General features: G+C 41.7%; 7 protein-coding genes across 8 annotated transcripts; 5 read left to right on the top strand and 2 right to left on the bottom strand.

Moving 5' to 3' along the window:
* The first annotated feature begins 15 nt into the window (after positions 1–15).
* LOC133843471 (DET1 homolog) lies at positions 16–2,065 on the top strand. 2 transcript variants are annotated; one of them, XM_062277042.1, is made up of 3 exons: positions 16–334; positions 389–1,092; positions 1,155–2,065. In XM_062277042.1, the coding sequence occupies exons 1-3, from the start codon at positions 76–78 to the stop codon at positions 1,851–1,853; spliced, it is 1,662 nt and encodes a 553-aa protein (XP_062133026.1). In that variant the 5' UTR covers positions 16–75; the 3' UTR covers positions 1,854–2,065. The 2 variants fall into 2 exon arrangements, with proteins under 2 accessions (XP_062133026.1, XP_062133027.1); XM_062277043.1 differs by having other exon boundaries at positions 208–334; positions 376–1,092.
* Positions 2,066–2,404: 339 nt separating this feature from the next.
* LOC133842587 (general transcription factor 3C polypeptide 3) lies at positions 2,405–5,345 on the top strand. The gene is made up of 2 exons (XM_062275744.1): positions 2,405–4,347; positions 4,408–5,345. The coding sequence occupies exons 1-2, from the start codon at positions 2,500–2,502 to the stop codon at positions 5,293–5,295; spliced, it is 2,736 nt and encodes a 911-aa protein (XP_062131728.1). The 5' UTR covers positions 2,405–2,499; the 3' UTR covers positions 5,296–5,345.
* A 361-nt stretch (positions 5,346–5,706) lies between these two features.
* On the top strand, positions 5,707–9,897 carry LOC133840755 (syndetin). The gene is made up of 10 exons (XM_062272796.1): positions 5,707–5,896; positions 5,954–6,178; positions 6,240–6,557; positions 6,618–7,484; positions 7,541–7,878; positions 7,947–8,112; positions 8,178–8,288; positions 8,347–8,670; positions 8,735–8,847; positions 8,910–9,897. The coding sequence occupies exons 1-10, from the start codon at positions 5,831–5,833 to the stop codon at positions 9,283–9,285; spliced, it is 2,904 nt and encodes a 967-aa protein (XP_062128780.1). The 5' UTR covers positions 5,707–5,830; the 3' UTR covers positions 9,286–9,897.
* A 91-nt stretch (positions 9,898–9,988) lies between these two features.
* On the top strand, positions 9,989–12,126 carry LOC133840759 (uncharacterized). Its single transcript, XM_062272799.1, has one exon. The coding sequence runs from the start codon at positions 10,112–10,114 to the stop codon at positions 11,561–11,563; it is 1,452 nt and encodes a 483-aa protein (XP_062128783.1). The 5' UTR covers positions 9,989–10,111; the 3' UTR covers positions 11,564–12,126.
* Positions 11,869–14,138, bottom strand: LOC133840757 (larval serum protein 2). The gene has a single exon (XM_062272797.1). It carries the CDS (start codon positions 14,130–14,132, stop codon positions 12,018–12,020), a length of 2,115 nt encoding a protein of 704 aa, XP_062128781.1. The 5' UTR covers positions 14,133–14,138; the 3' UTR covers positions 11,869–12,017.
* A 144-nt stretch (positions 14,139–14,282) lies between these two features.
* LOC133840758 (uncharacterized) lies at positions 14,283–16,774 on the bottom strand. Its single transcript, XM_062272798.1, has one exon. It carries the CDS (start codon positions 16,503–16,505, stop codon positions 14,721–14,723), a length of 1,785 nt encoding a protein of 594 aa, XP_062128782.1. The 5' UTR covers positions 16,506–16,774; the 3' UTR covers positions 14,283–14,720.
* A 437-nt stretch (positions 16,775–17,211) lies between these two features.
* LOC133840335 (mitochondrial proton/calcium exchanger protein) lies at positions 17,212–24,080 on the top strand. Its single transcript, XM_062272110.1, has 6 exons — positions 17,212–17,366; positions 18,733–19,002; positions 20,190–21,448; positions 21,507–22,586; positions 22,647–22,928; positions 22,998–24,080. Exons 2-6 carry the CDS (start codon positions 18,924–18,926, stop codon positions 23,361–23,363), a joined length of 3,066 nt encoding a protein of 1,021 aa, XP_062128094.1. The 5' UTR covers positions 17,212–17,366; positions 18,733–18,923; the 3' UTR covers positions 23,364–24,080.
* The last annotated feature ends 249 nt before the right edge of the window (positions 24,081–24,329 follow it).

The following is a 24,329-nucleotide window of genomic DNA, read 5'->3' as shown; positions in this document are numbered from 1 at the left end:
ACATCGTACTTTTTCGATAAGACACTTATCGATTTCCCTGTTTATTTACATTTTGTTGTGTTATTCATTTGTATTATGATTTTGGAGAAACTTGCCATTGATCAGCGAATGCAAACGCAAAATCTTGTACATATGCTACAAAACAGAGAGTCGGGATACACTCGGCACAACAAGTTAAGTCAAAGTGCTCCTCTGTCATATGAACGACAGTTCTACAAGGCCATAACTCCGTGTCTCACCATTGGCATATCAATACCGCCAGTTTACTTGCGGAAATTTACGCCGGACGGAAGCAAATTGCTGGCCTTCTCCCACGATCAGCGTTCCTGCATAGGTGGGTCAAGCTGACTTGCAGATGATATATATTATATTCAGTTTTTATTTGCAGTCTACACCTACAAAGGAGTCGGATCGGAGCGCTTTGGACAACTGCTGAATGAAGCAAACGTTGGCAGCGGTGAAACTTACAATGTCAATATCAACAATCAGCTAAGGTCGACAGCATTTGACAAACTTTTTGAAACTAAATACGTGCTGCGCCTGTGTAATGGCGACACAGCTCGATATTATCTCCATCGAGAGTTCAGTATTTTCCACGAGGATGGACGATATGTGTTGCTTGCTGGAATGTGCATTCTCAATGGTTGCAACATACCTATATCGGATTATGAACGGTACCCGGATCTATTCGACAAGCTCGATATGTTCTCGTACATATTCTTTGTGGTCGACCTGCAGCATGGAATTGTTACCGATGAAGTCCAACTACCTCAAGATTCCATCTGCCTGTCGCACAATCACGGAATTTCCATGCATAGCCACACCATAGCAATATTGTCGAGACTGCGCCAGGCAATTTACATTTACGAGCTGGTTGATGGTCGACTGATCAAACACGAACACGAAATCGGTCCTCGGCCACGAGAATGTGCGTTCCAAGCAGTCGAGCATCCATCGATGTTAGATGTTAACACTCTGCTGCCCATTAGCCACATCAAGCAACGAGTATTGAGCTTTCTATACCGTCAGATACAGCAGGATGATCCCCAGACTGGCCAGAAGTATATAGAATTTTACAAGAACTTCGATTTTGTGAGTAGCAAAGCAAAACAGCGTTGAACAACATCTGAATCATAAAATTCCTCGATTTACAGATCGAAAACATGATCATTGAAAAAATGCAGCTAGTTGACAGCGATTTGATTCTCTTACGCTACGAAGAGCGACCTAAAGACAGCGATGTGGCTCCCATGCTGACAACAGGAGAGCCACAGCCTCCTCGACGACTTTATGTATTCTATTGTATGACCAGCGAGGATGTGTCTGGCGTCTATCAGGATGACTCTCTGGAACTGCTTCAAATAGTAGTGCAATTCTATAACAAAATGTGTAACGTGCGATCCCTGCAAACTGGCGATGTACCTTCATTGCCCACACATTATTTTATGCGTCAGAATTATGTGAATCCCAACAAAACGATACCATTTATGCGTCAAGCCGCTCTGCGCTTCAATCCCAGTGTACCGGTCAGCACACAGAGTTTTTCCACATCACCATATCTTAATTATAATGTATTTAACTATGACGATCGCCTAGTTTCACCACTAGAACGGCCGAAGCCCTGCTCCACGGAGCCCATAATATTCAGAGATCGTGTCAGCAACTTAATCAAATATCGTCTAAATACTAAAGCTCGTCGTCCACATAATGCCTTGGCTCCGCGCGAGCTTTGCGCCTTCATTTGCCATCCATTTGAGCCACTTATTATTAGCATACAGAAGTGTATGCATGTCTATGATTACAAATTGCATATTTACAACCATGGTACTACTGTGGAGCAGTTCTACAATTGAAGGGAAATGTGATATTTTATTTGTTGCATCTATTTACCTATAATGCTACATAGTAGTTACAAAGCAATGTCAAACATTAGACCACTTTTCAAACAGACATAAAATTTAAACGAAATGTTTTAAACATGAAACCTAACAATAAAGTTTAAACAGTCCGAGTAATACGATACCTACATTTAAACAAATACTTAATGTAAACACAGTGATTTTTTTTAATAAATTTATTTAAAATTTATATCAACTAAATATTTTCATTTAATTTTTTCTAGAATCAAAGATTATTAATTTAATTTAATAGGCTTCAGAAGGTTAGCTAAAAAAGTTAAAAGAATGAGTTGGACTATCTATAATAGCTATAATAATATATAAAATATACATGTTAAAAATACAAAACAAAAGGAAAAAAATATATTTTTTACTAAAAACCTTACAATATTTTTGCACTATAATATTATTATGCATATTAAAGTAGCTGTTTTCAAACACGTCCATAGTCATTTGATAGACACTGTTATTTATCGATAGTTGAATGCATCGAGTATGTTATCGAAAACATACGATAAGCAACGAACAGCTGGAGCTGGTAGTATTAAACCGCTGACAACAAAATTGTATATAAACACATGCAGATAGCATTGAAAGTAAAATGAGTGAATCGCAGAAGTCGTCAGCAAGTAATGATTCAAATGAAGTATTAATTGAAGAAATCGATAGCAACGATGTGCCTGAGAATGAATTGGCACAGTTCCAGGAGACGGAACCATTAAGAGTTTTTGAAATTATTGAGTACGACAATGAAAACAATGGCAATGAACAGAGCTCAGCAACACACGATGAGGAGGAAGAGGGAGCTTTAATCCGTCGCTATGTGCAAGGCGTTCAGTGTCTAGAGTTTCCCGATTTCTGCACTAAGCTTGAACCCGGGGACGAAGATGAAGACGAGGAGGAAACACTCACGCAAACAAATGACAATGACGATCAGTCAGAATGCGAGGCCTCCACTAGCGGAGCGGCTGCTGCTAAGAAGTCACTACTGACAAAGGCGAAGCCAGAGACTGCTGTAAGTCAACGTTCTGGAGGCGGAGGTGGAGGTGGCGGTGGTGGCCATTGGGGACGGCGTAGTCAACTAAGTCCCGCTTTACTTGGCCTCATGGGTGAAGCGAATCTCTCTTTTGTTTATGGGCGATACGATACAGCCGAGCGCATTTGCATGGAAATCATACGACAGAATCCCCTGGCGAGTGAGCCGTTCTACACGCTGGCCGAGATCTATGAGAACCGTGACGAAGTCAAGTTTCTGCACTTTTCCACAATAGCAGCGCATCTCAATCCACAGGATCGTGACATGTGGATACGCATATCCGATCTCCTGGTGCAGCAGGGTCATTTGGCAAGAGCTAGAGTCTGCTATACGAAAGCCATTAAAGTGATTCAAAAGGATTACTTGTTGCGCTTCCGAAAGGCCCAGCTCTTGGAACGCATGGGAGAGACGAATGCGGCGATGTTCACGTACCTGAAAATGCTTCCGTTGATGCCATCAACAGAATGGAATCTTTGCCTTACAACTGGTAAGAATGTGGCGCGCTATTTCCATGTGCTGGAGAAGCATACAATAGCACTGGAGGCTATGGACGGAGCGTACAGTGTGTGTAGCTCTCGTTTCACCCTTGAAGATCTTAACATCTATTTGGAACTACTCATACTGAATAAGCAGTATGAAACAGTTCTGCGATGCCTTCGGGAACGCACAACGTTGGAAATTGAAACGGAGCAAGACGAGAAAGAGAGTTTGGAACTGATCTACTTCTGCCACATTCCCGATGACTATGTTCCTGAATTGCGCGCCAAGCTTTGCGTCAGCCTAATACACATGCATGCTCATCACTTGTTGGGATATCTGGTGCAGAATGTCCAGGAACACATAAGCCCAACCGTAGATCGTGTTGAACTATACATGGATATCACCGAGGCTCTAATGCAGGAGCATAAGTATGCCGAGGCCATAGCCCTGATGCGGCCCATTACAGATGGCGATTCATTCGAGTGTCCAGCATTTGTTTGGCTGCGTCAAGCGGAGTGTCTCCGACAGATTAATCGCACCAATGAGGCCATCCAGAGCTATGCACGAGTAGTACAGCTTGCTCCGTATTGCTATGAAGCCAAGTTTACGCTCTCCGCATTGCTCAAGCAGCAGGGCAGACCAGAAGAGGCCGTCAAGGCGCTGGAGCAATCGGGAGAACAGGAGGGTCAACCGTTGCATGCTCGTTTACTCTACGAGAGGTGCGTGATGCTGCAGCAGATTGGTCGCATCGAGGAGTTCCTCGATATAGGCTACGTGCTGCTGGGTCGAAACTCCATCAAGCTAAAGAATCGAGAGGAGATGCTGGCAGCCGCCAATGGAGGCAGCACCTACAACACCGAGGGACTCAAGGCAATCCTACAAATGCGTAGCTTAGCCGCTGGAGCAACAGGCAATGCAGAACAGGAGCCACAGGTAAGTGAGAAGATGCCAAATGGAATCGTATTATAATAGTAATTATAACAAATTTGACAGGAATCACTGAAGAGTTCTAGTACAAGTGGAGCTGGAGCGATCTCTGATCTGACGATTAAGAATGAATACGATTTGTTTCTGGAACTCATTCGAACCGCCTTCGCCCATGGGAAGTTCAGCGCCATTGAACGCATCTGCTTCGCCATGGTCACTACAAAGAGGTTCACCTTCTATCATTATGAAATCGAGCGCATTATAATCCTCGCCTGTCTCTTTAATCGTGATTGTGCCATTGGATTCTCATATCTGCGCGAGCTAATTGCCAAGCAGCCGGAGAACGTTAATCTCTGGAATATCCTGTCCCTCATGGTGCAGCAGGGTGATGAGGTTCGTTACTTTCGATATACGCGGCGTCTCTTGCAACGTCATCCATCGGTTACACAGGCAATGCGTTTGTTCCTCGGTCACTATCACCTCAACTGCAGTTCGTACAAATATGCCCTAAACGTGTATGTTCCCATACTGCGTGAGAATCCGCATCCATTGGTCGCCCTCTCCATAGCTGTAGTCTTCAATCAGTTGTCGCTCCAAAAGAAGGTTCTTCGCAAGTCGGCAGCAATCTCACAATCAATAGCTTTTGCTCAACGCTATGCAGAGCTACGTACACGTAAGCAAAAAGGTACGGAGAAGGATTCTTCAATTTCATCATGTGCTGCACAGCAGGAAATCTACTATAACATTGGGCGTATATACCATCAAGCGAATATCTTACATCTGGCTGTTGAATACTACGAGCGAGCTCTGGCCCAGCAGCATCCACTGATAAAGGAGCATGAGGAGATCTTGGGATTACAGCATGAGGTCGCATTCAATCTGCATCTCATCTACCGTGCCAATGGCAATAAGTGGAAGGCACGACAATGTTTAATGCGTTATTGTGTTGTATAAACTTTTATTTAAATAAAATAGGTTAATAAATGTTAATTTTATATTATAATATAAAAGTTTGATTTAATGTATATTGTATTATAATGCAAAGAAGAAAGCGAGAAAACTGATTAGTTTCGATGAGGACCTTCTTTAGCACAAAATAAAAAACAAACAACAAAATAATTCATTTTTAAACCAATATAATAAAATTAATTTTAATTAATAGTCTGAAGATTGATCATAATTATTAAAATAAGCCTATCCATAATAAATACAACAGACTTTTCATACAATAATAACATTAAAAACGACTTATTTCTTTTATTTTAAATATGGATTTAAAAAAATGTATTATTTTTAAAAGTGTTGCTTCCTTTCTTTTAGAAAGCAAGAGCATCACTAATAAAAGCAAGAAAATTTAGTAGTTGTTGTAAATTTGGTATATTTCTGCTATACAAGTTTCGGTCACACTCCACTCCACCCACTGTCTCATCCAAAGAGAACTCGAATTTTTGCTTCGCGTAATTCGTTTAGTTTTCATGGATGCAGCAAAATGCAAAACTCTAAGGCCAAAATGGATGAGTTTAAGGCAAGGTTTATGGACATGCTGCACAAACAGGTAAATTAACACCAAAGATGCACCTCCAATGATATGACTAACTACTTTCACTTTTAGACGAATCGTCAAATGAAAATTCCAGCCATGGGATTCTCGGATTATTTTATACAGACGGTTACAACTGATGCACTGCCCTCTACCACAGCGCCGTCAGCCACTGGAGCAAGTGCGGAGGAGGATGATGCCACAATAAGCGCACAAAAATCGGATCAAGAAGTTCTTGAAAGCATTGAAACCTGCTACTACGAAACTGACCACAATCCGGAGCTATACGAGCTTAAGGTATTTGCTAGGCTCTGTCCAATTTGTTCAAATGACAATAAGTGTGTGTTTCATTTCGTAGAAAGTTCTCAGCGGTGGAATTGACAACCAGCTGATTGAAGAAACCATTGCCCAACTGCGAATACAACAAAAGGTGCTGACCAAACAGGTACTGCAAAACATATTGGAGCAGCGAAATGCATGTAGCAGCGAGTTTCAAAATATAAATGAGACGCAAAAGAAGCTGGAAGAATCTCTCTGGACTTGTCAGAAAGCCCGATCCTATCTGAATTATGCACGCACAAATCTAACCACAACCAGCTTGGAGATCTTGGCTAGCTATCGCAAGAGGGAGGTGCTCAAAGAAGTGCTGGAAACTCTGTTGGCCATCAAGAAGTTGGTGGGTTTTAATAATCATTATAATCATATAAACCATATTACAAAATTATTATATTCACAGCGAACAACGGATGAAGAATTGCACAAACTGCTGGCAGAGCACAACTATTCAGCTGCTATAGCATTGCTCCTGCAATGTCAGAGCTCTGTTGCCGACTTTATGCAGTTCAACTGCGTCCAATCTCTGCATAAAAAACTGCAGGAGACGATGGTGTTGATGGAGTATCAGCTGGATACGGTGCTCAATGAAATGGTGCTGAAGTTCGACATTCGCAAATATGCCAAGTTGCAGGAGGCCTATAAGCTAGCAAATAAGTCACTTATTGCCATGGACCAACTTCACATCAATTACATTTCGGCCGTTCACTCCACGGTGAATGCTGTAGTGCGCGGCTACAGTGAGCCTAACGCAGAGGAACAGCCCAAGCTTTTATATGAGCAACTTTGCGAGCAACTTAATGTGGACAAACTGATGCCATGTCTAATAAGTTTGTGCAAAACCTTTTGGACTATTCTGGCCTCATACTATCAAGTGGTTATATGGCACAATAACTACAAGCTGTATGCCCAGCAGGAGGAGACAGATGGCGAATCTCCTGATCTTTACATTCAGCAAAAACTAAAGAAGGGACAGTCGCGTATCTGGAACGATATACTAAACAAAGTGTGCATCTTTCTGCAGAGCGCCAAGCTGACGTCCCTCAAATATGATCAGTTTATTCAGGTGCTGTCCATTGTGCAGCGCTTGAAGAAGGTGGGCATTGAATTCTGTGGCGAGCAGTCGGAGAAACTAATTGTGGTTATGCAGCAACGGAGTGAAGAGTTCTTTACACGCTATCATATTTGTTGTGTTGAAGAGATATGTCTATTTTTGGATAACGAATCCTGGACGCCGCTGGATTCATTTTCGCACATTCTTCAGTTGCCGGTAAGCGCTTAACATTTCATTATTACTTAATGTTAATATATATAAAAATTTCACAGGAATTCCGCTCTGTGAGACATACGTTGAGAAGGCACAAATCACCCACAACAGCTTTAATGGCCTCCACTAATAATTCCCCTATAAGTAACAACAATTGTGACGAGCTGGTCTCAGTGCATTCCCAGGATGGTGGTGGCAGCTCTATTTATGGTTCCTACGGTTACTTTTTGCGTTTCTCTGAGAAAAGTTCTCCTTTTGATGGAGGCCTTGATGCGGCAATGCTTGAGGAAGACATATTGTCCGGCATTGTAGATGAGGCCTCTTGTTACTTTAGTGAAGAAAGCGATGATGAGCAAAAGAGCCTGCAAAGCAAGGAGTTTGCGGATGATGTCAGCAAGTAAGTAGACTGAGGATCTGCAACGATTCTTTAAATAACTTGTGTGTTTTCATTTTGTGTGCTTTCAGTCAGCTGCTTGTGAATAACACTGCCCTAAATGTGTTGCGCTGTATTGGTCGTTATTTGCAAATGTGTAAGCTGCTGCACTGCATCTCTCCAAAGATAATCTTCAGTATGCTGGAACTGCTTGACTTTTATGCGTATGCAGTGCATGAAATTTTTGGCAAAGATGCAGTAAGTCAAGTCGGGCTTCATGTGATATAGTATTCAATTAAACTTTTCAATTTTTAATGCATTAGCTTGTAGCCACGGATAATCTCTATACACCCTACTTAGAGCAACGTCTTCGAGCTGTGGAATCAAATGTGGTCACTCAGATTAAAGTTTGGCCACTTAACTTTTCATCACTGGTAATAGATTGATTCAACTGAAACGTGTTTCCAACTAATATATTGCTTTGACCTTTAGATTAACAACGAGTTAGCTAATCCGGATACTCTGTACGGTCTGCCGCATCGGATTGTGGCTATTGAAGCGGGACGTTCCATGTTCCAGCAGTTCCAAGTATTACAAAACTATTTGAACCATCTATTGCCCGCTGGTGATAGACCAATTTTAAGTAACTATCTGGAACACGGCGAATTCATGGCTGATCTTGCGAAACCAGTTTATACATGCGTAACATCTCGCGTCATCGATCTGCCGGCGATACTAGCACAAATGTCTAAGGTTAAATGGGATGTGAATCATGTGACTCACCAGCATAGCAACTACAGTGATGTTTTGAATCGGGTAAGTGCTAGATTCTGATGCAATGCGTTAAGGAAAAAACACCAATAATCTTTATTCATTATAGAATATACAAAACTTTGCCATGTGCCTAGAGGAAATAACCAAGGAAGTGCCCATTCCCAGCAAACATGTGTGGAATTCTATGGCGCATGTGGCGACACATTTGTTAGTAGAGGGGTAAGTAAATAAAATTAATAGTAATGGAAATTCAATTGAATTCAATTTGCACATTTGATTAGATTTTCCAATGTGAAGAAATGCTCGGCAGGAGGGCGGGCTCTCATGCAATTGGACTTTGCAAATTTTATGTCATTCCTCGAATTAATTTCGCATCAAAAGTATCCACAGCATCGTGCTTATGTGGATGTGTTTATCAAAGCATATTATTTTTCGCCGGACCAATTTGAGCAATGGATTGAACAACAACGACAAGCTGATGAATATTCAGCGAAACAACTGACGAATCTTATTCAATGCATATGTGTCAGCGATAAACGGACTCGACAAAAGCTGCTGCAGTTGGTGGAGGGGACAACAGCTAATGTGTCAACACCCAGCACAACGCCGCAGAAGAACACATATAACTCTGGCTCGAATCTGAGAAATGTTATTTAAGTCTACATTCTCTTTTAAACTTTTTCTCTCTTATATTTATGTACTAGTATAGTTAACACCCGCAACCCCCTTTGTTAATACTAGCTGAATTTGGTGGCTCTTCTTTTTATGTCGTATTCAATATTGTACATTCCATTTAGTACAAATTTATGAACATTTTGTTATAAGTATTTGAGTCTCTTTCAGTTAAATAAGCGATCTCCGTAATGTACTTCATTTTTGATATTCGAATTTTAAATTTTGAATCTGAAAATTGTAATCTAAGCGCGTTCTGCTCTCTATTTATTGTGACTAAACTATTGTTATTTTCTTTTGATTTTGACACATGCATATGACTTATGTACCTAGAGAACGCATATACACAAAGGCATACACCTTGGAGTATGTATGTCGAACTAGAAATAAGACATAAACAATTTATTTTAATACCCAAATGTAATATTTATTTGCGAAACGGACAAATAATTGTAAAAGAAATCTCGCGTTTATACACAATGTAGTGCTACTAATAAATACATATAGTATATAAATATATGCATATATGAATCTGTAACAAACATCTAATAAAGAGTACATATTTTGAGATATGAATATTTAAACAAAGTGACAAACGCTCAAACAAATTCTGTTATTGTGCAAACATATTTCTGGTCAGCCCCTATTTTATCAGGAGCAGGAATTTGTCAACTGGTCAGTAAAAGGCCGAGTCATGCACATTTAAGGCGTTTTCATTTGCCCTTCAGCATGCCTAGAGCCTTTTGGCAGTGAGTCAGCAATGAGAATATAAGAATTGTGCGTAACTTTGGATACATCAGTATTATTGCTGATGGCCACCATGTGGACGCTAGTCATTGGCATCATTTTACTAGTACCTCTGGAAAGCAGTAGTACTATAAGTATTATCAACGAGCTGGTGCAAGAGTCGAGCTCTTCGATATTCATAATACGACAGGATCATTGCCCGCAGAGCTGGCTGCAGGAGCTACTTTTGAAGCCTCCAGTGCCGGTGGTATTGCAACCGTTGACTAACCTAACAACTGGAAATGCATTTTCGCGAGTGCTTTGTATAGTCTGCTTTAAGGACAACGACTTGCCTGAGGAACAGTTGAAGTCATTATTACACAATATTCGCAAAGAGCGCATCGTCTTCTACCTGTCGTCAGGAGAATTCAACTCAAAGTCTCTTGATCTACTACGTTTCCTAATGATGCAATGCTATAAACTCAGAATATGGCATATTATTGGCCTGTTGGCCGAGGATAACGAGCTCTTTTATTACCGTTATTATCCCTACCCGGAGTTTAAAGTGGAGCAGCATCTGATACAACAGAGACCATTCTATGCGGAGAACTTCCTCAACATGAAACAGCAGCCACTGATTGTGTTACCTGACCAAAAACATCCACGTACCATCATCTACAGAGATTGGCGAACAGGATCGCAGGTGTTAGCCGGCTCCGTGGGTCGTTTTGTGAACACTTTAGTCTGGAAGTTGAATGCCACATTACAGTATCCGGAGCAAGTGCAGCCAGGGCATAGTTTAAACAAACGAGAGATGATGGAAATGGCTGAAGATTTACATGTCGATATTCCGGCTGGTCTTGTTTCTATTGATACCAACGAGCAATTGGAACACTCAAGCTATCCTTTTGAATTGAGCCACATTTGTTTAATGATTCCAATCGCTCAACCAATTCCAATCAAGGATATTTATCTCATTCTATGTAATGTCCGTCATATAATCATTGCTCTGGCTATTATCACTGGCTTTGGATGCTTGCTCGGCCTGTACAGGCATCTCACTGGACAAGTGATTCGTCTAGTGGACTTTCTGCTTAGTGATGTCGCTCTGCGAGGATTCTTGGGCCAATCCTTTGGCCAGAATGTTGAACACACACCCAGACTTTACAGTAGTTGGATCTACTTAATGCTTGGATTTGTGGGCCTCAATCTCAGTTCAATCCATGAAGCAGCGCTTGGTACCCTTTTAACTCATCCGCCGAAACATTTTCAGCCTCGCAGCTTTGCGGACTTGCAACATGCTGCAACGCCGTTGCCACTTATCGTGGATGCCACAGACTTTAACGATTTCAGCAAGCTCAGCTCCCTTTCTCTGCCTATGCTGGCAGTTAATTCCAGCGAATTCAATCACCTAAGGGACAACTTCAATATGAGTCATGTCTACTTTGCCTCCCGCCTCAAATGGACTATGCTGAGCGCCCAACAGAAGTATTTCCCCCCAGGAAATATTTCTCTACTCCAAGGAGGCCTGCTTTAGTACATTAACCCTTTTCGCATTTCAGTTGCCCCAAAACTCTTGGTTTGAGGAGCACATTACCAGATTGACTATGGATGCGAGAGCCACAGGCATCTACCAGCACTGGGTAGACATGCATTTCTATGATATGGCAGCAGCTGGATTAATCTCGTTCAGTGATCCTGTTAGTCGACAGTTTCCGCAAATCGGAGGAGCCTTGCAGTTGGAAGATCTGCAGTGGATTTGGTTGGGATATGCAGCTCTTTCAGGCACTGCCTTGGTCGTTTTTTGGACTGGAAGTGATTATTAAACGAGCTTTAGATTGATTAAGGTGAATAGAATTCGTTTATTGCGTATTGATTTGAAGTAAATTAATTACAAGTCGAAGTTTGAACACGATCTATGGGGTTATTTGTGAATTATTCAAGAGCTATGAAGTCTAGGGAATCAGGAATCTGAGATACACAACTTAGTCTTAGGCAACATTGGTGTGTTCGTCGCGATGGAAGATCTTCACATCGAAGAATTTGAAGTTCTCCACATCGAAGTAGTAATCGTGATGCACTGGTCGGTTGAAGGGGAAGCCGAAGGGCAAAGCATCCACATAGCGGGAGCCGTGACCAACTCCACAGCTGACAATGGGATCGTAGCCAGTGTACTGCTGGACATGGGGCTCATGGTATGGGTACACCATGTAGAAGAACTGATACACCTGACCGCCCTTCTTGCCCTTGGGCAACATCATGCGGTTGGGAACACCGCAATGGGTCTCGGACTGATCCAACTTGAATTTGAAGTCACTGTTCGTGGCATCCATCAGCTTCTGATAGAGCTCAAAGTATGTGGTGCGATCGCTAACCCAGAAGCTAAAGTCACCGCTGTTGCGCTTGATGTGGTTCACACCAGACTCAAGTTGCACCTTGAAGTGCTCAAGCTCGAAGAAGTTCTGGTAGTTGTGCTCCAATGGGATCACATGTCCATACTCGTCGTACTTAGGTCCAATGAATACCTTGACAACAGCCGGCTGCGCCTTGTCGGAGGTAATGTCCAGGACGAACTCGAAGGGTTTGTGGTTGAGACGATGTTGACGAGCCTTGATCACATAGCTGCTGCCATTGTAGAAGGAGTTGCGTCCAAAACCGTGCAACACATCGCTGGGATGCTCAACAGTAGGTTCCACGTTGACGGCATTGCTGATGTCGGCGTCGAAGTACTCAAAGTAGGTGCTCAGACTGTCGGGCATGTGGACGGCATCGATCTTGACACCCTCGAAGCCATAGTCGACCTTGGTGTATTCGGGGAAGGTTTCCATGAGATGCCAGTAGTGGGAGAGCAGGTTCTTGTAGACCTCGAAGAACAGGGGATCACGAATATTGGTATCGTAGTGCATGAAGTGGCCGGGATAGGTCTCCTGGTACTTGCCGAATGGACGAGCATCGTTCACAATATAGCGATACCACTTGTCCAGGCTGCCATAGAACTGCTTGTCAATGCTGTCCGCATTACCTTGGATCATGTTACCCAGCTGATTGATTACATCGACGTCGTACTTGCCGTTCTTATGGATCCAGTCCATAATGCGTTGGGTGTAGAGCTCCACGTTCTTCACGTACTCCACATTCTCAGATTTGTAGAAGTTGTGGTAGTTGTCGCGACTGGGATAGGGAACACCGTTGTAGCCGCGGAGACCGCTATAGAAGCCGGCGGCAACAGGTTCGTACATGTTAAAGCTGGGCACTTCACCCATATCGTTGGAGAGGCGCTCCAGGTAGTAGCGGGCAAGGAGCTGCCAGTGCACATAGAGGTACAGTTCACCACGACGATCATTGTTCAGCACATGCTGCTCGTCGCCCTTGGTCCAGTAGGGATAGTCCAAGTTGAAGTAGTAGTAGAAGCTGTTGAAGCCAATATCCTCCAGGAAATAGGCCAAACCGTGCTCATAGTTCATGTCTCCGTAGAAGTTGGTGTAGTTGGATTTCATGACCACATTGTACACGTTGTTCAGCTGCTTGACATGGTGGAAGCCATGCATCTTGTAATGCTCAGCCATCTCCAGAGTCTGGCCATCGAAGAAGCTCCATGGGTGAATCTCATACTGGGCGGGGTACACAATTCCTTGCATATCATCGCGGAACAGTCCGGCAATGGTGAACGCGTAGACAAAGAGCTGCTTGTTGACATGCTGGCGAGCCCAGAAGACTACGTGCTGGAAGGTCTCCCAGTTCTTGGCGTACATGAAGAGGCGAGCCAAGCCAACGGCGTACTCCTCGTGGCGATCGTACATCACAGTCCATACCTGGTCGTCATGGAATGGATGGTGCTGCCACAGCTCGAAGAAGTGCTGCAGTTTCTCCTCATGGTGATAGTCGGCGACATGCTCCCAGGGCTTGTACTCCCAGAAGCTGGTATCATACTTGGTAACAAAGACATCGTCCTGGTAGATATGTTGCAGCATCTCAAACACGAACTTCTGCTTCACCAGGAAGTCCTTGTCGGCCACCTTAGAATCCACATGTTTGCCTTGGCCACCAAGTGCCAGCAGAGCTAGCGTTAACACAACTACCGCCGTGATTGACTTCATCGTTCTCATACCACTGAACGGTTCTCCGCCTGCATTTATACCTGATCATGTGGGATCAAATGGGAGATATTTGCGGTTCGGTTCGGTCGTTGATATTGCCTTGACATTATTGTAGCACACATCCGTCCCAGCGTCGCATTGATAACAGCAACTGCACCTCTAGCATCACCGCCGATTGCACCTCCGCTTGCACCTTCGATTGAACCTTGAGCTGATAAATTGATCGATCGATTGGGAATGGCATTGGGATTGGTATAGAGAGGCTCGACTACCAGAGGGTTCTATTAATTATCAATCTATCGTGTAAGCAATTTCACTTACACCTGCTGATTGAGGCTGTTTTGGTTATAGCAACGATGCATCATGATTGTAACATCGCCTGAGGGTCGCTCAGCGGTCAATACAGAAGCTTATCAAGCGAGATGTTGCCATCGAGATGCGTTACTTCTAAAAATATCTCCCCCATTTGCGGAGCATTAAATCATATCAAATGAAATGCCAAAACAACAAGAATGCTCGTGAATCGGAATACTAGACAACAAAGAACAATGAAGCTGCAGTCAGATGTGATTAAAAGTGCTGAGCTGGGAGCATACCTCACCATATTATTGGAATATAATAAATATATCGATTCATCAAATTGGCCAATCCGATTTCAAAAACAAATACAATAGTTGCGAAACTAATATGAATGAAGTAAAATACCCAAATATATCTGAAATGTTCCCAGCGTAATATATGGAAAGTTTCCTCAATGCTGATATACGGCAGCACTTCCATTTTGCCAATCTCAACCAATTTGTCAAAGCATCGGTGGAACCAATGATTGTAGAGTCCACTGCAGTGTGTGTTTAGGATGTATCGATTGAGAGGTTCTTCGTAGATAGAGTTCCTGGACAAAGGCAGACCAAAGAGCAAAAATGAAACAAAAGTGAATTCCTTTGAGAGTCGAAACAACGGATATGGTTGTTTAGCGAATTTGCGCTGGATCAGAGGCCATAGGGTGTGAGTTATGGGATAGGCGTAGGAAATGTTTGGTTGCCGACGGAGACTCTGGAAAGTCGATCTATTCACAACTTCATAGATATCCCAAAATTCATTCATATGGCGGCTTCCTAAGAGATCGTGCATCAAATGTTTGTCGTCCGGGGTCAAGAGAATCTTTAAGCCGACGTGGCGTAAGTCCTGATAGCTCTTAAGTGGTTTTTCTCTGGGTGGATGCACCAAAATCATCTCTAGTTGAGCAATGTAAATGTTGTAGGACAAGAAGCTGAATAAGAACAACATAGAATAAACGCCCCTTAACATCCTTGATGGCTGCCTTGGTAGTACAAAGGTCTGATTAGTCACGGCCCTTAAAACTGGATCAATTAATTGATATAGACATCTCAAATTTGCAGACTCTCCTAGTTCCAGGCGCCCGAAGTTGTGGAGCAATAACGCAAATAGCACCATGATCAGTATTGAAATACACATTTGCGCTTTGCTTGCAGCAGTAAAAATCAAGAATTCACTTTCACACTCGGCTTCAAGTGGCACTATTAGTTGCCAAGTGGATGTCTCCATCACATAACTGCTGATCAGACTAGTCTGGCCGACTGTACTTGCAGTATTTATAATGCATAGGGGAATGTCCACCATTCCTTCATCGGTCAATTCGATTACACCCTGACTAATCATCTCCTCGGGCATATTGAGTGGCACATGATCCCAGCAGATTCTCACAGTAGCATTTAAGGTTTTAGCAAAGTTATACAAAAACGATGCAAGGTATCCAACGACATGAGGTTTTTCCATCGCGTCCCTGTAGTAGACAGAACGTGGCAAGATGTTATCCGGTACACTTATAATGGGATGACCGCCCATGTTCCTCATTTGAGGCACAAAGAAACGCTCCACTTGAGAAATGTGTCGCTTGATAACCTTGAATTGGGGAAATGCGCGGTAGCTATAAACGTGATGATCCTGCTTCCAATTACGAATTGCAATGACATTGAGCATTTTGTTCCATAAGCAATTTTTAAAAGCATTGCTTAGACTAAGTTTAACCTCTGGAGCTAATACCAATACGATCGCTGTGTCACGCATTCCATCGAGATTTTTAGAGAGCACATTCAGAGCTGTGATACTGTGAGTACTCAGACAAACCAAGACAAGAAATCGTCTATTAAATGTTGTCTTAATGGAAAAGTTCTGCTTCTCATTAAAGTTGATAATGGGCATTGTATCGTCCCTTTGAAGATCAATCACACATGATGCAAAATGGTTGTGAACCACAAGCATAGATTCGTAATCCAACTCGGTCTTGAGCCGCTTAATAATTTGATCTGGCACCTCCAGTTGAGCGTTGACTAAGCATGCGATTATTATTATTTGCCACATTATTATTTTTAACTATACTTTCAAGAGTCAAAACTTTATGAATACCAACTCCTGGGAAATTGAAGTCCTTTTATATGTTCAGTTACTCGACGAATCAATCAATATAACCCATTAATTTAGCAAAAACGTTTAAGGTTAATGGCTTTTTACCTTTGTTTACATCATGTTCACAATACTTTTGCAATTAGGATGCAAAAACTATCAACACACTTCATTCGAGTCATCTGGACGTAATTGTGACTATTTGTGTGTAAATAACATAAAATGTTATTTTTAACTGTACTACATATTTTAGTTGGCCGATTTTATCATTTATAATTGTCGGTTGGCGCAGGTTGAAATAGCAGATATTCACTGTACATATTGTGGGCAGGCGAATTTAAATTTCGCAGCCGAATGGCACATATAACTTTGCCGACTCGTATATTAGGAAAAAGACAACACGTAGGAGTCTGTGCATCCCCTAACACATGTCCGCGGAACATAAGCAACATCTAAATATAACTGGGAAGCACTCGTATAATTTTCATAATTTGGCGCACTTGTTGAGCATCGTATTTATGAAGGTGTGATTGTAAACATCGCATAAGTAAAAAAATATACCGAAAAATGCTGCCGATATATTGAAATATGTCAAATTCGAAAAAATACCAGGAGTGCTGTATCTCAAAGATTTTAAGTATATTTTGTTGATTTGGCTTGCTGCCACATTGGTTAATTGCGAATAAAGGCGTAAAGGCGTGCGAATAACAAAAATTGTAAAGAATTTGTTGATTTTGCGTTACATTTATTTATAAATATATATTTAAATAAACACGACAAGAGACGGAGAGTACATCAGCATCGTAAATTACTTTAATGGTAAATTGCGCATTATCAATTATGACGGAACAGGTGTTGACTCAGTGAAATTCGCTTAGAATAATAACTTGAAATTGTTGCTGTAGTTGTGTAATATTTAGAATGTGCGAAAGGCAGCAAACAACAACGAACACAATGAAACATCGCCTGATATCGTAAAGAGTGTTTTGTACGTACGCATGTATGTACATATGTATAACTCGTCCATACACATATTGCATCTAACGTAGCGAAACGTAAGGTAGAAATAATAAGTTGTTTGAGAAGAAAACAGCGAACGTGATCATGTTGACAGTTAAAAGTTATTATTTGAAGCTAATTTTTAAAAGGAAAAAAGAGTGATATTGTTTTTTTGGACATTGTTACTTTAAAAATTCATTATCAGGCATGCTCCGGTTTTCACTTTTCGTTTTCGTTTTCGATTTGGGACCAAAACCGAGATTTTCGTTTTTAGGTGCTCCGGTTTTCACACGTTTTTGGTCATCGTTTTGCTATCGGAACGTTTCATTTTTTACTGCTAAAACAGCTGACTTGTGTTTTGGTTAAAAGTAAACAACGCAAAAAAATGTCTTTTGTATGTCCAATTTCGTGCGTGGATTGAACTCACATAAAGATATTTTTATCCTGCATTGTTTATTTATGCTTCCCCTCAATAAAATATATTTGGCTTTTCTCTTTTTTGCAAAGAAAGATTTGATACTTTCTTTAAAAAAATCAGTTGAACGGCAATCAGCTGTTACCCACAAAAAATGGGGATGCCACCTTTTTAATGTATTTCATTCCGGTTATTCCAACAATTTTTTTTATAAAATTTTAACACATAAGTAATTAAATTAAATAAATTAATTTTTAAAAAACATATTTTACCCAACTTCAACAAATTTATCGCCATCCGTTTGATTATACAAGTATTTTTAACTTGCTTTTTCATTCTATCAAAAGTATGGCAGCTTAGGCGATAACTCATGGTGTCGGACTTATCGGTCGCTCACCAAAACGAAAATTGTTGTTGCCGACGGCAAAATTTGATATCCAAATTTGAGGTGGGGTCAGAAATTAGTCGTTTTAAAAATAATTACAAGCCTAATTGATCTGCTGGCGGTCTTAAAAGAACGACAATAAACCAATGAGTCAACTACTTTTTTTCCTTTTGCAAATAAGATCCAATTTAATATAGAAAAAGGCATTTACTTTTCATTTCGGCAAGTCAAATTTTCTCGAATTGCAATTCGAAAAAATCTTGTGAAAGTGAAAACGGGAGCACCAATTTTGTCGTTTTCGATTTCAAAACGAAAACGAAAACCGAAAGTGAAAACCGGAGCATGCCTGTATATTCTAATTCTCCATCTATTGTGTACACTTTTAGGCTTAAGGAGATAAACGAAACCATCAAATTTCTCATGCGCAACGAAACGACGACGACAACAAATTCAAAGATATACACAGAGAGTAGACAGTGACTCGGAAATTCAAAATTAAAAACAATTACAGAACTTTGGAATTGGATTGGCAACTGCCCCCTCCCTCGACAGCCTCCCAGTGAAAACATACAAAATCATGAATCTGTTGCTGCACCAAAAAGGATCTTCAATGAACCTGAAAACGCATTATATGTTTCAGAAATTCTACAAGCGCTGTAAGTGTCTGCGAGCAATCTAAAACTTTCCATTGATTTTACAGCCACATCGTAGTTGTTGCGCGTGTGTGTGTGCATGCGTGTTTATTTGTGTGAGTGACCGCTGTATTGTGCGCGTGTCTCTTTCTCATATTTTGTTTTGACTGCCTGTTCGTCTACAGCTGATTCAATGTTTGCTGGTCTCAATGGGAAATTAAATTCCCTTTGTTGCGTCTTGCTTGCCATTCGTCTTCCACAAATAAGAAATTTCCCGACTCAGTTCATTTTGTTTGAAAGTTATATTTTCAAAATGTCAGATTTCATATTACATACGTTAGCCCAATTTTATATTTGATATATTCTTATATAACTCTTTAGGTGTTAGGACGGCCCATCTAAGAGGCTTAAAATTAACAATCCCAACTGATTAAGACATCTTTATAGGCTTTAATTGTGTTAATAGTAGTCTATGATCAATATTCGGGTAACAAATACATTTGTTTGCTTTACCAATTTGCAAAATCATTTGCTCACTGCCGAATATAAACATACACTCATCGAAGTAGAAAAAGTGCCAAGACATCTAGACTCTTTGACGCCATTTCCCCTCTGTCGCTGATGCTCTCGCACACGCAGATACCCTGTATGTTTGCCTGAAACAAAGTACAGTCCACACGGTTCACCGGCAATCGCATAATCACGTAATAATGGCCAATGGCCATTGGCCGAAGGTTGAATACTTTTCGCTTTTGTTAACGCAGGCTGCATGCATTGTTTGGGGTGCGGTGCTAGCTTCTTCCTTTGTTTCCTCCTCGTTGTATCCATCTACGCAGTTCGCTGTACCTCACCTTGATTTCTCTTTCTATGTGTGGGAAACCATACACACTATATTTTCTGAGTGTCTGCCAAGGGAATGAATGCGAACGTAAGCAAAGCAAATACAAATGAAAGTGCATTTAACCGCTGTATGCATTTGCCAATTACATGCAATTATTTTGTGTTTTGTTTTTGATTTTTTTTAAGAGTTTATATAAGTTTAGTTCACATACTCCCGCAGGTGTTAATTTTCTCTTGAGCTCTCATCTTATCTTTCATAGCACTCACCCTGCTTATCAATGGAAAATGTTATGGTTTTGCGATTATTAATTTTGAATCGAATTTATTCTAATCAGCTTTAACCACGATATGTGATTTCATTCTTTTGACAGATCTCAGAACGAGCAGCTATGCATATAGTTCAACGAAACACGCTCCGCACAAAAGCGATGCTTCACTGCATCCGGAATCGGCAGCGGTGCTGAACCAGTTGAGGCCGTTGGGTGGAAATTCGCTGATCACCTACCCGCATCATATTCATCGTCAATATTATTTTTCGGCTCATAGTCTCCGGCATTTTCATGCAAGTCCCGCACTCTTCGATTCCTGTTCGAAGATTGACGCGACAGTGAAAAAGCTGAAGAATCAGCAAAAGGAGAAGGTTGAGGAGATTATGAAGGAAGTGGCCAATGGCAAAACCGCGAAAGCAGCCACCGAATCAGCCGCGACTGCGACAGCAACTACCGCCAACAGCAGCTCTCTAGACTCCAGCTCAACATCAGCAGCGGCAGCAACATCAACGTCGACGACGGCAACAGCTAAATCGGGAAATGAATTAACGGAAGCTACATCTAAAGCTGTGGCCAAGCCGAAAAAGCCACTGCAGCAACGCATCTGGGATGAACTGGTGCACTATTATCACGGATTTCGTCTGCTTTTCATTGACACGGCCATCAGCTCGAAGTTGCTTTGGCGCGTGCTCAATGGAAAGACTCTCACTCGGCGTGAGAATAAACAATTGCAGCGAACCACATCGGATCTGTTTCGATTGATACCCTTTTCGGTGTTCATTGTGGTGCCGTTTATGGAACTGTTGTTGCCCGTCTTTATTAAATTCTTTCCGGGCATGTTGCCCTCAACGTTCCAAACAGCCAAGGATCGTCAGGAGCGTCTTAGACAGTCGCTTACCGTTCGTCTAGAGGTGGCCAAGTTCTTGCAACAAACTTTAGGTCAGATGCCTGTGCAACACGTCGAGCATAGCAGTGAAGAAGCGAAACAATTTGAGCAATTTTTCAATAATTTACGCAGCAATTCGGAACATGTTAGCAACGATGACATCATCAAGTTTGCCAAACGATTTGATGATGAAATCACCTTGGATTCGCTCAGCCGAGAGCAGTTGGCGGCATTGTGTCGCGTTCTTGAGCTGAACACTATTGGCACCACAATGTTACTGCGTTTCCAACTGCGCTTGAAACTGCGCTCTCTGGCCACCGATGATCGCGTGATAGCCCGCGAGGGCGTCGACTCCCTGGATTTGTTTGAGTTGCAGCAGGCGTGCAAGGCGCGTGGAATGCGTGCCTATGGCCTAACAGCCGAACGTCTTCGGTTTCAGCTGAAGGAATGGATCGATTTGTCCCTGAATGAACAGGTATGCACTGTGATTTGTAGGTGGATATGTTTTATTGATACTAATTTGTTCAATACAGGTGCCACCGACATTGTTGCTGCTGTCTAGAGCTATGCTTATATCTGACGATAGCATTACGACGGACAAACTGAAGGAGACAATGCGCGTGTTGCCTGAGGCAGTGGCCGCGCACACGCGTCATGCTATTGGAGAGCGTGAGGGCAAAGTGGATAACAAGACTAAGATCGAGATTATTAAGGAGGAGGAGCGAAAGATTCGTGAGGAACGTGAAGAGGAGCGCGAAGAGAATATTGCAAAGCGCACAGCTATTAAGGAGGAGCTGGCAGCTCCGTTTGTGTTCTCCGAGGAGATTGTCAAGGTGCCGAAAATTGCTGACACGAAATTGGAAAGTGCGGCTGAAGACAAAGAGAAAACCATATCGCCAACGGATGTGCAATTACTCTCGGATGCGCTGAAAACGCTCTCAACAGACAAACAATTGGTTGTGGAGAAGGAAACAATCAAGGAACTTAAAGAGGAGCTACGTGACTATCAGGAGGATGTCGAGGAGCTGCGTGAAGTGCGCCAGGTGGTTAAGGAGCCGGTGCGCGAGAGCCGAGCAGCTAAGCTTCTCTATAATAGGGTCAACAAAATGATCTCGCAACTGGATAATGTGTTGAACGATCTGGAGCATCGTCAGCAACAGATTAAGCAAGTCGATAGCCCCGAACTGTCGCCTGTTCCAAGTTCCAGCAGCCCTTCACAAATGGTGCACATAGATGAACTTGTTTCAACCATTCGACGCATGAAGGAAGCCTCCGATGAGGAGCGATTCAAGGTCGTTGAAGACTTGATGGTTAAACTGGATGCCGATAAGGATGGTGCCATTTCTGTGAATGAAATTACGAAAGTTGTCCAAAGCATCGACAGCACAGCTACTAAAATAGATAAGAAACAGTTGGAAGAATTCACAGATCTTCTTATAAAGCAGGCAACTAAACGTCGCACTGAAGAGCTAGTCCGCATCGATGATCTCATGCATAGCATCAAGAAGCTGAAGGAGACCAGCGACGAAGCTCGTCTTAAATACATTGAGAGCGTGCTGGACAAATTTGATGCAGACAAGGATGGCGTTGTAACCGTCAATGACATACGCAAGGTAAGTCAGTTAAATGCTATTTAATAAACCACTCTAATCCGTATAATATGCAATGTGCAGGTGCTGGAGTCTATTGGACGAGATAATATTAAACTAAGCGAGAAAGCCATTGAGGAGCTCGTGACGTTGCTTGACAAGGAACAGATTCTTGAGGCTGAGCAAAAGATTGAGAAGGCGATTGCAAAGAGTATGAAGGAGGCAGAGAAACTAAAAATGGAGGTGGAGAAGAGTGATAAGGACATGGCAAAGCTGGTAGATGGCATACATGATTCTGCTAAGGAGATTCGCGATATTGCCACCGAATTGGGTGCAATGGATCAGGAAATCGCTAATCAAAAAGAAGTAACTACTGACCAGCCAATTTATTTATTTCAGCTAGCTCAATATATTTCGCTTAATTTTTTTTTATAGCATGATTTAAAGGATACTGCGAAAACACTAAAGGACAATGCCAAGCCATTGGATGAGTTGGCGTCAAAATCGCCAAAAGATGACAATAAAGGAAATAACTCTCCACGTTCACCACCCAAGGGAGCCGGTGGTGGTAGCAGCGATAGCGCGAATAACAAATCTCCCGCTAAAGGTGAAGACACCCCCACCAAAGCTGCGCTACGTGAGGCGGCCGAACGCCAGATCGAAAAGCTTCTTCCCCAAAAGGAAATGGAATTGCCGCCAACGATACCAACACCAACTGCGTCGCAAACGCAAAAAGCGAGCTCTGCAAAGGCGGCGGCTAATGGTTCATCCACGACAGTCACCTCGAAGAAGCTCATCTGACCGGCTAAGTACAAATCGAAGCCTGAGTCGTTGACAAACACTAATCCAGAACAAGTACCTAAGGCGAAATAAGATGATGATGTCTACCCTATGTCAGTTGTGTTTATATGGGCGTTTTACTAATTTTGACCATATAAACTGTAAGCACGAATAGACAGTTGACATTAAATTTCAAATCTGTATTTAAATTAATCCTAAACGGGTGAAACATTTTGCGAGGCTGTAGTACGAATGTGTAAAATCGAGCACAAATCAGAAATGAACTAGATAATCTATAACTATTCATAAATACAAGCACTTACCATACAGGTGTGTCTTTACTAAAACTACCTTAAATTTACATACTACTTGTTTTCTACCGCCCTAGTTTATATCTTTATTTGATGTCGTACGATAAAAGTCTGTATATTGTCTTGGCAGACAACAATAATTTGCAATTAGCAATTGTGATCATAGAGCGAAATGTTTATTTACATTTTATTTCAATTCATTTAGTATACACAACACGTATTTATCCTATACAACTGCAAATGATTGAAGATTAAAGTTGTGAGAAATGCATGAAGCATATTCATAACTGAACGTAAAAATAACAATTTGAAAAACACGTGATAATTTTTAAAAATAAAAATATGTGCTTAACTCATTTAGATAACCATTTATAAAAGTGTTTTGCAACAATAATAAAAAAAATAAATTTAGTATAGACACATGAAAATTGTATGTTATTTCCCAAACGAGTAGAACATTTTAAATTTGATTTCTGTAGTCTTTACCGTTCTTTTCATTTTGTTAGTGATTGCCAAATACTCTTGGATGTGCATTTTCAGAATTAGTTATGCTATGACTACAAGGTAGGGGGTGAAGCGATATTTGTTAAGAGCAATTGCCAACAAACTAAGAAAACCAAATAATTTCTCTGTAGTGAAATAAGGCAAATGAATATAACCACAAATTGTGCAAAAA

The sequence above is a fragment of the Drosophila sulfurigaster genome, chromosome 3 (genome assembly GCF_023558435.1).
Source record: "Drosophila sulfurigaster albostrigata strain 15112-1811.04 chromosome 3, ASM2355843v2, whole genome shotgun sequence".
NCBI lineage: Eukaryota > Metazoa > Arthropoda > Insecta > Diptera > Drosophilidae > Drosophila > Drosophila sulfurigaster.
This window is presented reverse-complemented; position numbering and strand designations above follow the sequence as displayed.

Excerpts from the sequence above, each read along its gene's own strand:
- LOC133842587 (XM_062275744.1), top strand. The coding sequence starts at position 2,500 with ATGAGTGAATCGCAGAAGTCGTCAGCAAGTAATGATTCAAATGAAGTA. Across the intron at positions 4,348-4,407 it reads ATGCAGAACAGGAGCCACAG|GAATCACTGAAGAGTTCTAG; the intron begins GTAAGTGAGAAG and ends CAAATTTGACAG.
- LOC133840759 (XM_062272799.1), top strand. The coding sequence starts at position 10,112 with ATGGCCACCATGTGGACGCTAGTCATTGGCATCATTTTACTAGTACCT.
- LOC133840335 (XM_062272110.1), top strand. The coding sequence starts at position 18,924 with ATGAATCTGTTGCTGCACCAAAAAGGATCTTCAATGAACCTGAAAACG. Across the intron at positions 19,003-20,189 it reads TCAGAAATTCTACAAGCGCT|ATCTCAGAACGAGCAGCTAT; the intron begins GTAAGTGTCTGC and ends TTCTTTTGACAG. Across the intron at positions 22,587-22,646 it reads CCGTCAATGACATACGCAAG|GTGCTGGAGTCTATTGGACG; the intron begins GTAAGTCAGTTA and ends TGCAATGTGCAG.
- LOC133840755 (XM_062272796.1), top strand. The coding sequence starts at position 5,831 with ATGCAAAACTCTAAGGCCAAAATGGATGAGTTTAAGGCAAGGTTTATG. Across the intron at positions 6,558-6,617 it reads TGTTGGCCATCAAGAAGTTG|CGAACAACGGATGAAGAATT; the intron begins GTGGGTTTTAAT and ends TTATATTCACAG. Across the intron at positions 8,113-8,177 it reads AAATTTTTGGCAAAGATGCA|CTTGTAGCCACGGATAATCT; the intron begins GTAAGTCAAGTC and ends TTAATGCATTAG.
- LOC133840757 (XM_062272797.1), bottom strand. The coding sequence starts at position 14,132 with ATGAGAACGATGAAGTCAATCACGGCGGTAGTTGTGTTAACGCTAGCT.
- LOC133843471 (XM_062277042.1), top strand. The coding sequence starts at position 76 with ATGATTTTGGAGAAACTTGCCATTGATCAGCGAATGCAAACGCAAAAT. Across the intron at positions 335-388 it reads CGATCAGCGTTCCTGCATAG|TCTACACCTACAAAGGAGTC; the intron begins GTGGGTCAAGCT and ends TTTTATTTGCAG. Across the intron at positions 1,093-1,154 it reads TTTACAAGAACTTCGATTTT|ATCGAAAACATGATCATTGA; the intron begins GTGAGTAGCAAA and ends CTCGATTTACAG.
- LOC133840758 (XM_062272798.1), bottom strand. The coding sequence starts at position 16,505 with ATGTGGCAAATAATAATAATCGCATGCTTAGTCAACGCTCAACTGGAG.